Below are 14,565 nucleotides of genomic sequence, written 5' to 3'. Positions count from 1 at the left end.
GTCAAATTTCAGCCTCATCGAAAGGAAGGTACTAACCCTGCGGTTACTTAGATATGTTATTCTTTGTTGTAGTTTGTTTGATAGAATACAGAATTAGAAGCATCCGAATATAAAAAAAAATCTAATCACTCTGCTAGACTTAATTATACTATTAAGGACAGAACCGCACTATGCAAGAGACTCTTACTGAAACTTTACTAAGAATAACGTATTAAGATCCTAAATTCCTCATTTTCCACTTCAACCCTAGTGGAAGTACACTGCCCAATTTTTACGTCCTTTATCTCCTTTTTGGGAGCCGAAATCTAAGTAAAACAAAAGTATTTATTTTTTCGAGCTTCTCGTTCGGAGCGCATTCTTAAAAATAAACTAATTTTTATATTCGTCAGAAAATTGGAAAGTAAAAGTTTCCTGTCAACATAGAGTATTATATTAGCGCGAGTCCAGCTGGATGGACTTAGCAAATGTAGAACCGTATCCTAAAAAAATCCCCACACCAGAGCATATGGAATTTTCTGGAAACCAACTTCACCGGTAATCCTGATCAACACCAAATGTTGTGGAGCAGCGATTTTACCAATTGATCAAGGAAAGTTGGCGAACTTTTCTCATGGAATGCAAAAACGCTTAAGCATATTAGAACATGGGTCTGACTAACCATATCACCCACCCTTCAAATATTAAGGTTAATACAATGCCGAAATATTCTTGTGGAACGGAAAAATTATCAAAATTCTCCCCATTCTTATATGATGTGAGCTATTGAGCCATCATAAAATAAAAAATGGCCCGAATACCAATACTTTCAGAGAGGGCGATTATTTAATAACTCGACCTGGTTTGGGGTTTAAGATTTTGAAAAGAATCCTCCATTTGAACGCCGACAAACTGCTGAAGAAACTTCTTGGAGGAAATCGCAGCAAGTTAAGCCCAATGGGAAGGCGGGGTTGGTTTTTCGAATCAGGTTGTGGTGGTGGCTTTATCTAATTACTTCTATACCATAATGTTTTCTGCCTTATTATTCTTGCTTAATTAAAATGGGGGTTGAATTGTACTGAGCACGCAAGGATTCGGTCATCATCACATCGAACAGATATTCTAGCAAATCCAAATCACAACCAAATACCAGACAAAGTACTACATCGTTTAAAACAAAGCTACATTTGCAAATTTAAGGAATAAAATTATGTTAGAAACCCTATTGTCATATCTGATCCAACTTTCCGGCATCACGTGATCTATTTCGCTGAGAACTAGCTGAATGACAAAACATTAAGCCTTTTGAAGGATATTTGAATTCCCCTGACGACAGGAACCTTGCTGCGATTCATAAGTTCACTAGTAGTGTTGCCCTGATGAGAGGTACGCATTCTTCTACCCGGATGCTCCCCTTGAAATCAAGTTCTAGGAATTAGAGACCACAAAACAGAGAACACATCTCTTTCTCGGTTAAAAGCAAACCAGAGTGAAGTTATCCAGTTCCGAAAAGAAACGAGGGATACCGGCAGGGTCCTAAATGTCAAACAAGTCACTGCCGACTATTACTCCCGAAATTTTCCAATTATAAATTATGAATACTAGACTTCACTACTGATCCTTTTCTCTATCCTTGCTATTTTCCTTCAACAGTCAGCCCGTCGGTTAGCAATGTCGGCGTTTATCTATCCCCGAAATCAGGCAATTTGATTAGTAGTTATATATTTGGGAGTTCTTGTTTAGGCAATTCTATTATAGAAAGTTTTTATCTATGGAGGAGCCTAGATGAAAACGTCAGTCATTACTTTTTAAATAGCCACTTTGGCCAAAAAGGAGGATTCCGTGGACTGAAAAAAAAAGTGGGAAATAGTTTCGCCCCATTAGTTCGGTTTGCCATCAAATAAATGCGAACTCAGGACTCTCTCCCTCAAACAAAATTAGGACTGATATAATCTGATAACACCTTTTTGTGTTGGTTCTATAAGTTTTTTTTTTTTGATTCATTATTCAATCATCACATCAGCAAGTAGAAAAAGGCTTGCTTTTCTTATACTATTATCTATAACATAGTAAGAAAAAAGTATTGAATTCTCCACTAGCTGCTATAAAATAAATTATAACAATATAAATGAAAAGAAAACCTAACATCAAGAGAGCTCCCTTTATAGTTATATATATAGTTATAGTTGTCATTTTTTCAGAGTTCATTGCATTATTCAATTAAAATTAAGTTATTTTTTAAATTTTCAAAAAAAAAAATAATATCCCCTTAAAATTCTACTTTGGTTTGTTTCATGAAAAAGAGCCTCTACCAAATAAAAACTAATAAATTTGCAAAAACAAAATTTGGGCCGATTGATTTGAAAAATTGGAAAAAAATTTTAAATTGATTCATATATTGCCTTTATATTTTCATGGTTTTATTTTAATGATAAAACTATTTACATATTAATTCGTGCAAATTTTCCAACGGTGTCTTGTTAATCAGTAGAGAATAGATTAAAATAATAGATTGTATTTTTAAGTTGATATATTTTGCTTTTCATTAATTGTTTGAATTCAAACTGATATTTTGATTAAAGTTGCGGATAATCAATTGAATATTCAAATAAAATTGAATTCGGAATGTTTATGCACAATTACAGTTACCCTTGAATTTGTCTTCCAATTAAATTTCACTGGAATTTCAGACGCGAAACGAAAGAGAAAGTGATAGTTTTCATTTTCCCCAAAAAATGAAAACCCCAACGTTCCTTTTTTTAAATTTCTGAAAATTATCCTATCTTTTGCCTCTAGTTCGCAGTAAATAAACGATAAATTAGATATCTAATTCTCCTAATTCTATAATTTTTTATTAACGCCGAGGTGTAGATATAGAGGGAGAACGGAAACGAGGATTCAAGCAAGTTTCTCAACTAACCTTCTTTTTACAGAAGAAATGAATAATGAAGTAAAAAATTATGAAAAAATCAGCACAAATAATTGTGCAAACTATCAAAAATTGTTTACAATACATATATGAACACATAAATACAATTGAAATTAGAGTAAGTTAATGTTTGGAAGTAATCAAGTTTGTGATCTAATCATTGCGATTGTAATGAAAAGAAATTATCTATCCAATCTAATTATCTATTTTTTTCTCGAACTTTAGGAAAGTATCAAAAAATTGAATGTTGACTAGAAATCTTTGTAAATTTTTTCTTTTTACAATTTTTACAAGGACACTTTGTAAAGATATGGATAATTATGTAGATCAAAATTATCTAATAAATTCCACATTTTTTTTTTCATAATTAGAAATGCAAATGTCCATATACAAATAAAAGCCTAGAAGGCAAGTTTTGAATTGGATTGCTGCGCCATTGATGATGATCCTGATTATGAAAACCATTCGGCTGAGCCTCATTCAAATATAAGACTTTAAAACTAACCTTACTACACTCAATAATATGATACTTTCTATATTTAAAAAAAAATAAGGCCTTAAAAATATGCCGAAGATCCTTATATCATCTGATTCGGCTTAAATTCCATTCGAATTGTGATCACAATTTCTTTTTCCCTGTGTACTTCCAACAATACTAAATGAGCATAACGAGTTTTCAGAAATATTCTTTTTTGGTTTATTTTTCTTCTTTCGTACTCCTTTCTCTTTTATTTTTCTATTTATTTTGATTGATTTTTTTTTTCCTCTGAATTATCAGCGAAGAAAAAACAAGCAAGGCAGAGGAACCAGAAAGTATAAAAAAGAATTCCTGACTTGGGAGTGTATAAAATGATTCCTAAAACTTTCTGACCAACAAATTGAATAGAGAATTGATTGGAAAAGAAAAATTCATAAATTATTTTAAGCTATATGTATTGCATATAGTTTTATCTTTCTCGTGCCTCTACCTTAATTTGATACTGTTTTCTCCCTTCTTCTTCCTGTTATTTTTCTAGTTTTTTTTTTTTTTTTTTTTTTGGAAATTTCGAATTATTCCAGATTCTAGCATAATCAAAATACATTCAATGGTATTTGGAAATAATGCAAAACTAGGAATGGAACGCAAATCAAATGAAAAATAAGTAATAATAGAAAAAAAAAGAAAAAAATTCAAAAGGAACAAACAGAAATACGTGAAAATGATAAGAAATCATTCTTCAACGTAGATTTTTCTGTTTTATTTGTCATACTAATTTTTGATTTGTATATTTCATGTTTTCTTGATTTTCCATTTTAAATTCTCATTAATTTTTGTCTATTTTTTTCTATTAAATGGTCTTATTTGAATTTTGTATGTATATATATGTATATATAGTTATATTTTTTTTTTCTTTTGATAATACCTCCCGAATCCGCGGGCGATCTGTCTTTCTTACGTTTCTTCTTTTTAGAAACATAACCATAGTTGTCACGTGCACTCCACCCCGGATATAATTCCATATGCAATTGACGTTCTTGTCTCGCCTTTTCATAGTATTTACTCTGTTCTTCTCGCGTCAATTCATGCCACTGTTAATATATATATATGTAGATATATATGTATATACATATAAATATACGCATGATGTGATATTGTCATTTAGAAGGATATAGAAAGTGGAATAAATAGATAATAAGAGAATTTAAAGGGAAGCTAAGATAATGGTGATTGTGTTCTTTGGAAGTTTTTTTTCGTTTTGTTCTCCTGTCCCGTCATTTTGTTTTTTTTTTTTTTTAATTTCATGACAAGGATTTCATGAACAAACTATATGGAAAAGATCATCTTTTTCCTGAAATTTTTCCTTACAATACCTATCTTCATCCTATATTTGTTAAATGCTTTTACTTGCAATTAGGGCTTTATATAATGCGATAATCTACATGATACGTTTGTTAGGCATTCATTCAAAGATTTCTTCTGATTTATCTTGCGTTTCAATTATATTTAATAAGAAAAATATTTTCTTTTTATTTGTCTCGAAATAAAAAAATAAACTATACAATTACTTATTGATTTGCTTCTGTCTATAATATGTTTTATGTTTAGGTTTCCCATTAGCCATTTCATAAATATTGTTCGCTCGTATATTTCCTCCAAATACGGAGACCGTGGGGAAAATACAAATGTAGATTTTTTTTTCTTCATTTTAGCAATTGTAAACCAGCAAACCATGGTTTAATTCATAATAAAATGCATTTGAAAAAAGGATTTAGTTTCATTATTATTAAAAGCTGCACATCAAATAAAATCCAAATATATTATTTTGTACTTCGAAAAGGTCCAAAAAAATATTTATAATGCAGAAAAGATACACATTAAACCGAAGAAATCAAATTTCGTCCTGTACCTAATTGAAAAGACACAATGAAACTTTTTTCTCAGCATGAAATAACTACTAAAGTGTATATGTGAAACATAGACCTTCCTATATACTTTATTTTATTTTATTTTATTAACCGAATAAATACCAAAGTTGTTAAAGCTTCCGATATTACAGGGAAAATAAATACGTAGACTCAAACATAAAATTAATATTATCATCATTTTAGAACATTTGTATCATTTTAAAAATGTTCTTATTTGTGAACGTTTTTGAGACAAAATGAAATTTCAAAATAAATGAAACTTTGTCATTAAAATGTTTTACTTTAACGAATTACTATAGTACTGGCGAAATGACATATGTATGTCTAGAATACGATTAAGTTATGATTCCTTAAAGTGTTCATTTTATCTGGATATGGCATCCTATTTTGAAATATAGACTTAATATTCGAAAATTTATAAGTCCAATAATATTTTATATAAATGTTTAAAAGAGCCATGTGATTTCTTGCGAAGAAACCTGGTTTTCCAACTTTCGATGCAACAGGAGAGATGTTTTTTTTCTCATCACTTTATTTATTTCTTAATTTTCTCATTTTTTCCTTACTCAACTCAAGTTTTGTCTTAGAAAAACATGCTCAGATAAAAGTTTCATTATGTATCCTAAATAAAAATTCATATATCAACATTTTTTTTTTTTCATTTTTTTCAAATGATTCATATTGTATTTTTAGGTAATACGGACCAAGAAAAATAAGTCGTCATTATTGTAAGAAATATAAACAAAAATACTAAAACATGTTTACTCACTCGTCGTCCTAATATTTGGTTAATAGCTGCCGATTCCTTAAGTGTACATTCTGCAACAACTTTAGCACGCATCTCTTTCATATAAAGCATAAATGCATTTAATGGCTTTTTGATATGTGGTTTCTTTTTTTCCGCTGAATTATCCTTACTATTATCCGATTGTACGCTCGGTGAATGTTTTTGATCAAGTGTTCTACTACGTAATCATTATATAACATTTACAAAAACCGGCACAAAATTTGTATGAATATACCAAAATTATCACCAATCATATATTTATTTTAATTATTATTTTTTTTAATATATTTTGTTTTTTTTTTTTTGTTAATTATAAATTGGACAGATAGATCAGATATTTTCAATGGCACCAATCAATAAAATTTGATCAAACCGAGCGTGAAATGTAGTTGCGCAAAACACGAAAATTATAATAAATTATATTTTTTTTTAGTTAGATTTTTAAATCAAGAAAATAAAACACAGTTGGATTTATATGCATTATAATATGGTCGATGATATGTTGAATGATGAATTGATCCCGTTCACGATCCGAAGCACACAAGTAACAAATTTCACATCAATATCGATGAAGAAAAGCAGCCACAAATTGTGAATATTCAAATGTGTATTTTTGAATGATGTCATTGATATGAAAGAGAAAAGAGAAAATAAAAAATAAAGGTTAATTGCAAATTGAAGATTTATATGTATATGTATATATTCATCCTTTTTTTCATATATATTTCATATTTTATACTATTACTAAAAATCCATAAAGTAAAAAACGGAATAACTTGGTATATCTAACTTGATAGTACTACAAATAAATAGAGATGGCAGCCATTTAAAAAATTATATACGGCATCTATTTTTATATTTGTTTGTCGGTAAGTATTAACAAATTATCTTTGCAAGTTTATGAAGATTAAAAAGATGAGCGAATTGAATAAATTGCAGAAATTGGTTAGGTAGGTACACTGTCGGCATCTGCAAGTGTCCTGGGTTCAAGGACGTTAATTTAGATCAACCTCAATTACTATAGGGTCACGCAAATTTTGCTCTCGGAAACCACTTACGAAGATATGCCAGTTACTATAATAAGTAGACCCCCAAGCAGCATTACCAGTAATGCATAGGTGGCTAGAGCGGCATTTGGAGCGTACACTAACCAAACCATACGGGATTGTGTGGGACGGTCTGCATCTGACTTAGTGTGGGCAAAAATAGACCGAGTTCCCTCTATATTTACTATTCGTCTCCAAACCTCACATTAACTACGTTCAAAGATATATTGGAGGAACTGACCTACAATACAAGTACAGGTAAAGTCATTGCCGGTGATTTCGATACATAAGCTACAGAATGGGCAAGTTCACTGACGAATTTCAATGACGGAATTAGGACCTTCCGAATAAGAGAGTTCGACTCGACTATAGACGTGACTTTTGTTAGTACTTCGCTACCTCACTACATGTCCTGCAACCCATTGAACACCACAATTACAGCGATCACCAAGCAATCGTTTTCAACCAGAAAGATGAGTTATGAATGGGATCAGGAAGCGGTTTAATGACTCCAACTAACGAAGATAAGAAATCGGCTCTTATCTTTTTTTCTAGAAATTCTTTTAAGATTTTCATATGCCTCGTTTTGAATGAAGTTAACAATTGTGAGCAGAGCAATCAAGGACTGGGGCGACTCAATCGATAAAGGTAGTAAATTATTACTAAAACTTTTTAACTGATGAACACGGTGGTTAAACCGAGATAATTACAAGTAACAAATTTGCTGCAACCAAATATCTCACTGCTGCTGATAGGTGTAACTTGGACGCTCATTTCTTCAGAAAAAAAAAACCCTACTAACGGTAGACTGGATGCTAATGAAGCATATGCCACTCCCTGTCTTGAAGGGAGTATACTTTGGTTATATTCTGCCCACGACAAATTAACTTCTAGGCCCTCTATGTTTAGGCAGCGTCCTTAGATTCAGAAATAATATTTGCGAATCTGAGGATGAGGGTCATAGAGAGGAAACTATCGAAATGCATGAACTAACAACTAACTAAACAATACATTTAGTCTATTATCGTCTGAATATTAGGAACCATGGTAGCCTCGGCATTCTTGTTTACTTGTCCACCTACCTACAAGTACAATGGGCCACCACGGCCTGATTGCCTAGAAGCTATAGCTTCTCCCCCACCACACTCACTACCTACCTACCTATTTGGTCCTTAGAGTAATTAAATTAATCATTGAAAATATAAACATTCGACCTGCCAGGCTGTAGGTTTAAAAAGATCCTTTTTGAAACTCATGTTGTTCTTAAGTTACATTTGTATCTAATTTCGATAATGTCGAATCTATAAAGCTCCAGGATACACAGAAAACATCTCAGCGAAAGTAAATCTAATAAAAAAAAAATAACTAAATTTCCAACAACTCCCATCTATAGAACAAATAATACAACAGTACATTATGAACATCTATTTATATAATATAAAGTCAAATAAACCTTTGACTAAAATCAAATGGTTCGATTGAAGCCGTTGCAGCAGCAGCGGCGGCCGCAGCAGCGAGCACCTTAAATCCCTGTAATGTACGTATTATTGATTTTTGACTATTACTTTCTCCAACACAAACACCACCACCACCACCTGCACTCCCAACATTAGCAATATTACAATCACTACTATCATTGTTATTAATTATATCACCAATATTTCCACCATTACAACTACTACTATTATTATTGTTACTTGAAATATTAGCAACATTAGTTGTATTATCATGTTGTTGACGAAAATGACTATCGGTATGATTATTATCAACTAATTGTGCACCTAATCCACCGTTATTATTACTATTATTATTATTATTGTTAGTGCTATTCGATGAAACACCAATTGATGATGGTGATAAATTATTATTACTAATATCAAGTGAAATGGGCAATTTGGCATCTTTGAGATCCTGTTCGTATTGGTGAAAAAATTGTTGTTGTTGATGATGTTGTTGTTTTTGATATTGTTCATTTGAATTTGTTGTTGATTGACCAATAATTGATTGTTGACCAACCACTGAATTATTAATACCACTATAAATTCCACCACTACTGTTATTATTTCCAAATAATCCATCGACACCGCTACAATTCAGGAATAGCTGTTCATGCAGTCCAATACCACGTTTGAAATAATATTCTGACATGATATTCTGTTCCAGTAACTTATTTATAATTGCAATTAAATTGTTGGTGGCAATCTTATTAGTCAGAATATTAGTATGAATCAACGAGTTCAACGTATCGATTGTTGAAATACTACTGTTGATTGTTGTAGATCCATTGGTGGTACCTCCTCCTGCATTGTTGTTGCTGTTGTTGGTCATACCGCTTTTATTGCTGTTATTATTCGTTGGTGAAACTGTTGTTGTAGTAGTTGTTGATGTAGTCGAATTTGTTGATAGCGTCGATGTTGTAGTTGATGAAGCCGCCACTGCAGCCGTAGCTGCTGCTGTTGCTGCCGCTGCGGCCAACGCAGTCTGCTGTAGAAACTGATTCGTCAACTTTAGGTAACGCTCCAAATGCATTTTCGCTATATCCAACGAACGATGTTGATCCAGAAAATTCGCTAGAGGATTCAAATATCGCGTTGAATTTATATCATCAAAAAGTATCGATGAAGCTTGATTCAATTGATTTCGAGCTGATGAAGCTGTTGGTGAAATACCAACTGGCGTTTTTCCTACTGTTGCAGCTGCTGCTGCCGCCGCTGCAGCAGAATCAATGAAATTCTGTTCAAAATTCGTTAGAAGCAGTTGCTCAGCAGCTAGCATCGTTGAGCGTTTGTGTTGTTGCTGCTCCTGCTGTTGTTGTTGTTTATATAAAATTAGGTCAGTTAGGAGACTATTGTGATGTTGCTCTAGTTGTTGTTGTTGTTGGAGTTGTGATTGTTGATGTTGTTGCTGTTGTGCCGAATTACGAAAATTGTCAAAAAAACTTGTTGAAACTGCTGCTGCTGATCGTAATGAGGCCGCAGCGGCTGCAGCAGCATTTGATGTCAGATTGGATGAAGTAAATGTGCCCATTGTTGATGAATATGATTGTTGTGATGATATAGCTGTTGGTGTAGTGGTGGCGACAATTGAATTTGTGAAATTCGGTGATGGCGTTCTACCATTCGAACTACCCTCAGATTCATCACATTTTGTCGTTAGTAAATTCTGTTGTTGTTGATGTTGCTGATTTAATTGTTGAAATACCAAATTTTGTTGTTGTTGAATATGTTCATTGAAACTTGTTAGGAAATATGATGTTGAATTGGTATTGCCCAAAAGTGGAAGATATTCACTGAGTAAATTACTCGATGATTGATGCTGAGTTGTTGTATTTGTTATGGAACTATTGTTGCTGCTATTAATATTAGTAGATGCACTAGTAATAGTTTGATTAGTTGAATTAACGTTCGCAGTATTTGTATTATATATTTGTGATGGTTGTGTTGTTGATTGTGATGAAGTTGTTGATGAGGATGGCGGAACAACAGCAATTGGACGTTTTTTTACTGAAAGATTCAGTGGTTCATTGCAAGCTTCCATCGCTCTGTAGTATGACCGTAATAAGACGAAAAAATATTACCGCGTTTTGCTTTTATTCTTGAAGTGATTTATTCCCTTTTTTTCTTCTTTTAATGGGAATTTTTAAGTCATTTATTCACTTCTGTTCGGCTTATTATTTTTTTATAACTTATTCGGTGTTTTTAGCCCCTGTCGTTTTTATTATTAATCGGATTTTTATGTGATTTCTGCGGTTTTTTTTTTATTTTGATTTTAAATACGGAATCTAGATTCAATTTCCAGGAACAGACCGTTAGGGAACTAGTACGTAATTGGCTTACATTTAATCTTGTTGAGAGGAGTTTTATCCATGAAATAATTGAACCAAGTTGGACCGAGCAACTCACTTTCTTTTTTTATTTAAATATTTTATATATTTTTAATTCCCGTTTGTATATCTTTTTTTTCCAATTTATTCTAAATTATTCTAATTATAATCTCCCTCTTTTTTCCGAAAATGAAGAAGAAAAAATACAGCACCACGTAGTATGTATAGTATTAGAAAAAATGATTTATTTTAATTAGTAGTTTACACTTTTATATACAAGGAAGAAATATCACAACATCATCTAATCACATTCTATAAATGTAGAAAAAAACTTGCTATTCTGTACTCAGTATGTCCGACTTGAAATGCTTATAAAACAATGAAGATATTGTCAATATTTTTATTGTAAGCATTGTCCTGTTTAGGATTATTCGTTTTTATGGCTGCTGAAACTTTCAACATTTATTTATTTTATTAGTTTTTTAATAATTTCATATCAGTTTGCATTGTAGCTGAATTTTCAAAAGAATAAGAATCCCATAAATTATTTTACAGCCTCCTGTACATTCCTTAGTGAAACATAAAGCCTTTGATTAATCCCAATTTTTTTTTAATTTTTTTTTTAAATTTTGTCTCCCTATTTCATCCGTAATGAGACCATATTTGGGCAGAAAGGATTGCAAAGTTAGAAGCCAAGGCAGTAGCTGCAATGAAAGAAGCGAGGATCAGCCCTAGAGAATGCCAGGAGAAGCCCCGAAGAGGATAGAGTACTGTACGACAGACTGGTAAGAATCGTTTTATCCAAGTTTTCATAAAGGAAGTTTTTTTTTTTATTAAATCGATTTTTTCCAAAATTCCGCTTTTTTAAGCGGCGGACACTCCTCAGGGCGTAAATATAAAGATAATTTAATGCGGTTTACGGTAAATAATAGTTCACACATGTCATTCTCGTGTGAACCTCTAACATGAGTCTGATTTTACTCAGAAATATTTTTTTTTTGAAAACTTTCAAAATAAAAAATTTCCGAAAATTTTTAATAAATATTTTTTACATTTCTTTATTTTTTAAAGCTGGGGAGGTTCACAGGATAATTACAAGTGTCCTGAGTACTTGGCTTTTGTGTTTCAAATCGACCGGAGGGCTGCAATCGTGTCCGTTAATGAATGCCGTTTTGAGACGTAGAAAGGGGCCAGGAAAGGGCTAGGAAGGTATTTTTTTTTAAATTAAAGCCAAAGATGCAGTCAATAATTCTATTTAAACAATAAATACCTAACTTTCCAACTTTCGTCTTGATTTACTTCCGAAAATAGACTTGATTTCATTTCATTTTCCTACACTGTACTCCCCCCTTAAGGGACTTTTGTCCTTAACCAGAAGAAAAATCAAAGTATTTTTCACTGGAACTTTATGGCAAATATCTCATCAAGAGTTCTATGGAAAACTATTCAAATATTAGGCTCAAATGGCATAAAATCGAGAATATCGAAAATAATTGAAAAGATATGTATATATATCAAGTCACTATAGCCCCACTGGCTGAAAAACCAATCAGCAATCCTTCGTCGAAGATAAACACATCGGTTTGAGGCGGAAAAAAATAACTAGCACGAGATTTAAACTCTACAGGTTTCATCTACTTCACCCCCTCCCCCCCCCCTAATACATTCACACTGACATACACGGATGTATTATCAACAAAAAAATGGTCTATACGTTTTGGCAACTGCACGGAAAATTTACCCGAAACCAAAAAAAAAGATAATTTTTTTTTTTCAAGGGAATTAAAATCTAAACTGCAATAAATATTTCCTTTGGGTTTTCTTATCCTTTATCACAAAGTTTGGCACACGGACAACACTATCTTTGACATTTGAAAATATTTAGATAATGAATTTTTAGGGAGTTTTGAGGTAGTCCTTATTTTACTTTGGGTTTTCTTTTCGACACTTTTGTTTTAGAATATATCACCATACACATATAATATAGCATCTAAACTATTACTCATTTGTGGAAAGGATATTGGCCAGATTTAGTCACATAAAAAATCGTGTTGATGAAGTATCTCACAAATTGTTTTCACTATTTTTTTGTATCTTTCATTCACTTGTGCACAAAAAGCTGGGAGGAATGATGAAAAGATATATGATGATGACGTATCCGACGCAATAATGATCTGCAAATGTCCTATTTTTCGCGATTGTATGCACACAGTACAATTATATATATATATTTATTACATATATATACACAAAAAATATAGATACCGAGTACACGTACATTCACTTTAGGGATGTCTGTGGGTAGATGAGGAGAGCAAAAAAAAGGAGAGGGGAATGTTATATGTTGCAAATTTTCTATCAAAATAAATAACAACACACATTGCAAGGACTGACTTGCTTTTGTTTTCCATTCCACCAGTCCACTCGCGTAGGAAAAACCCAACAATAACAACAAATGACCAAGAAAAAAAGATCCTCCTACAATCTACAAATAGTTCCGTTTAAAACCTCTCCTTCTCCCCCCGAAAGCAAACTGCGAATACTTCCGCGTTTCTTATTCAGACCCCCGGGTCGTACGAACAACAACAACAACAACAGCAACAAATAATTTAATATTTAATTCTTTCGTTGGTGCTACTTAAAAAAATCACTTTTTTTTTTTTTATCCCGAGTGAAAAGCTATACTCTACGATGATGATAATGATGATGATGATGGTGCTCTTATAGAAGAGCAGAAACAGAGCGGCGCATCAAAATTTCCTTCGCGTGTATATCTTTTTATAATTCGTCCCTTATACAAGCGAGTATGATATGGCAACAGTAGGAGATACAACAGTAATAGTCAAAAAACAACAACAAATAACTAAGCAACAACATACGATGTCGGTGATAGATGAGAGGAAAAAGCAACGGCTACCCTCCCGATACGTACCCCAGAATGAATATATGGTGAGCAAGGGCAAACAAGCAGGCACAGGACATGCAACAGAGAGGAGTTTCAGACGAAAACATCGATACCTTACAATATGCACACAATACGCTTTAAGGACACACTGAAAGCTCTAAAAAGCTCACAAGGGTAGAAATACGAACGCACAGGGATTTACTTTCAGGGTATCTTTCTATATATAGATAAAAGCTTTGTCATCCTAATACAAATTTATGCTGGTGGAGAGCCAAAAGCTGGCGAGATAAACGGGTAAATAGTACCACTCAATGTTGAAGTGCAGGGTTAGAAGATAACCGAGTCCTGCTTGTTCACTCTCTAAATCATGGGGTTCATCAACGTCTATAGTTTACGTATGTGTTAGCTTCCATCAACGACAAGCACATGATAATCATCCATCAGAGATCAGATTCACTATTTTCTCTATGATGATACACAGCAGAAGCTATGTAGAGAGCAAAAGGGCAATCGAATGTAGGTATCAGGTTGTACTACGCAAGCCAAGCACCATCTCAGAGAATGATATGTAAATGAAGTGACATCCATTCACCTTCCCTTGCCCCATATATTACTTTTATATTATTCATATTTCATTCTTCTCCGGATTTCTCATATGGCAGCTAGATGTCAAATTAATGTCCTACATGCTCT

General features: G+C 32.6%; 1 protein-coding gene across 17 annotated transcripts in view; it reads right to left on the bottom strand.

The window, feature by feature from the left end:
- Positions 1–14,565, bottom strand: part of LOC119660910 (protein pangolin, isoforms A/H/I/S) — a 160,892-nt gene that overhangs the window by 26,043 nt on the left and 120,284 nt on the right. For 2 of the 17 annotated variants that reach the window (XM_038069871.1, XM_038069870.1), the window contains exons 9-10: positions 6,081–6,276; positions 4,309–4,474 (exon numbers count right to left, since the gene is read on the bottom strand). In XM_038069871.1, coding sequence (XP_037925799.1) covers positions 4,309–4,474; positions 6,081–6,276 — 362 coding nt within the window. The other 15 variants (XM_038069860.1, XM_038069861.1, XM_038069862.1 and 12 more) reach the window with 15 other exon arrangements.

The sequence above is a fragment of the Hermetia illucens genome, chromosome 7 (genome assembly GCF_905115235.1).
Source record: "Hermetia illucens chromosome 7, iHerIll2.2.curated.20191125, whole genome shotgun sequence".
Taxonomy (NCBI): Eukaryota; Metazoa; Arthropoda; class Insecta; order Diptera; family Stratiomyidae; genus Hermetia; species Hermetia illucens.
This window is presented reverse-complemented; position numbering and strand designations above follow the sequence as displayed.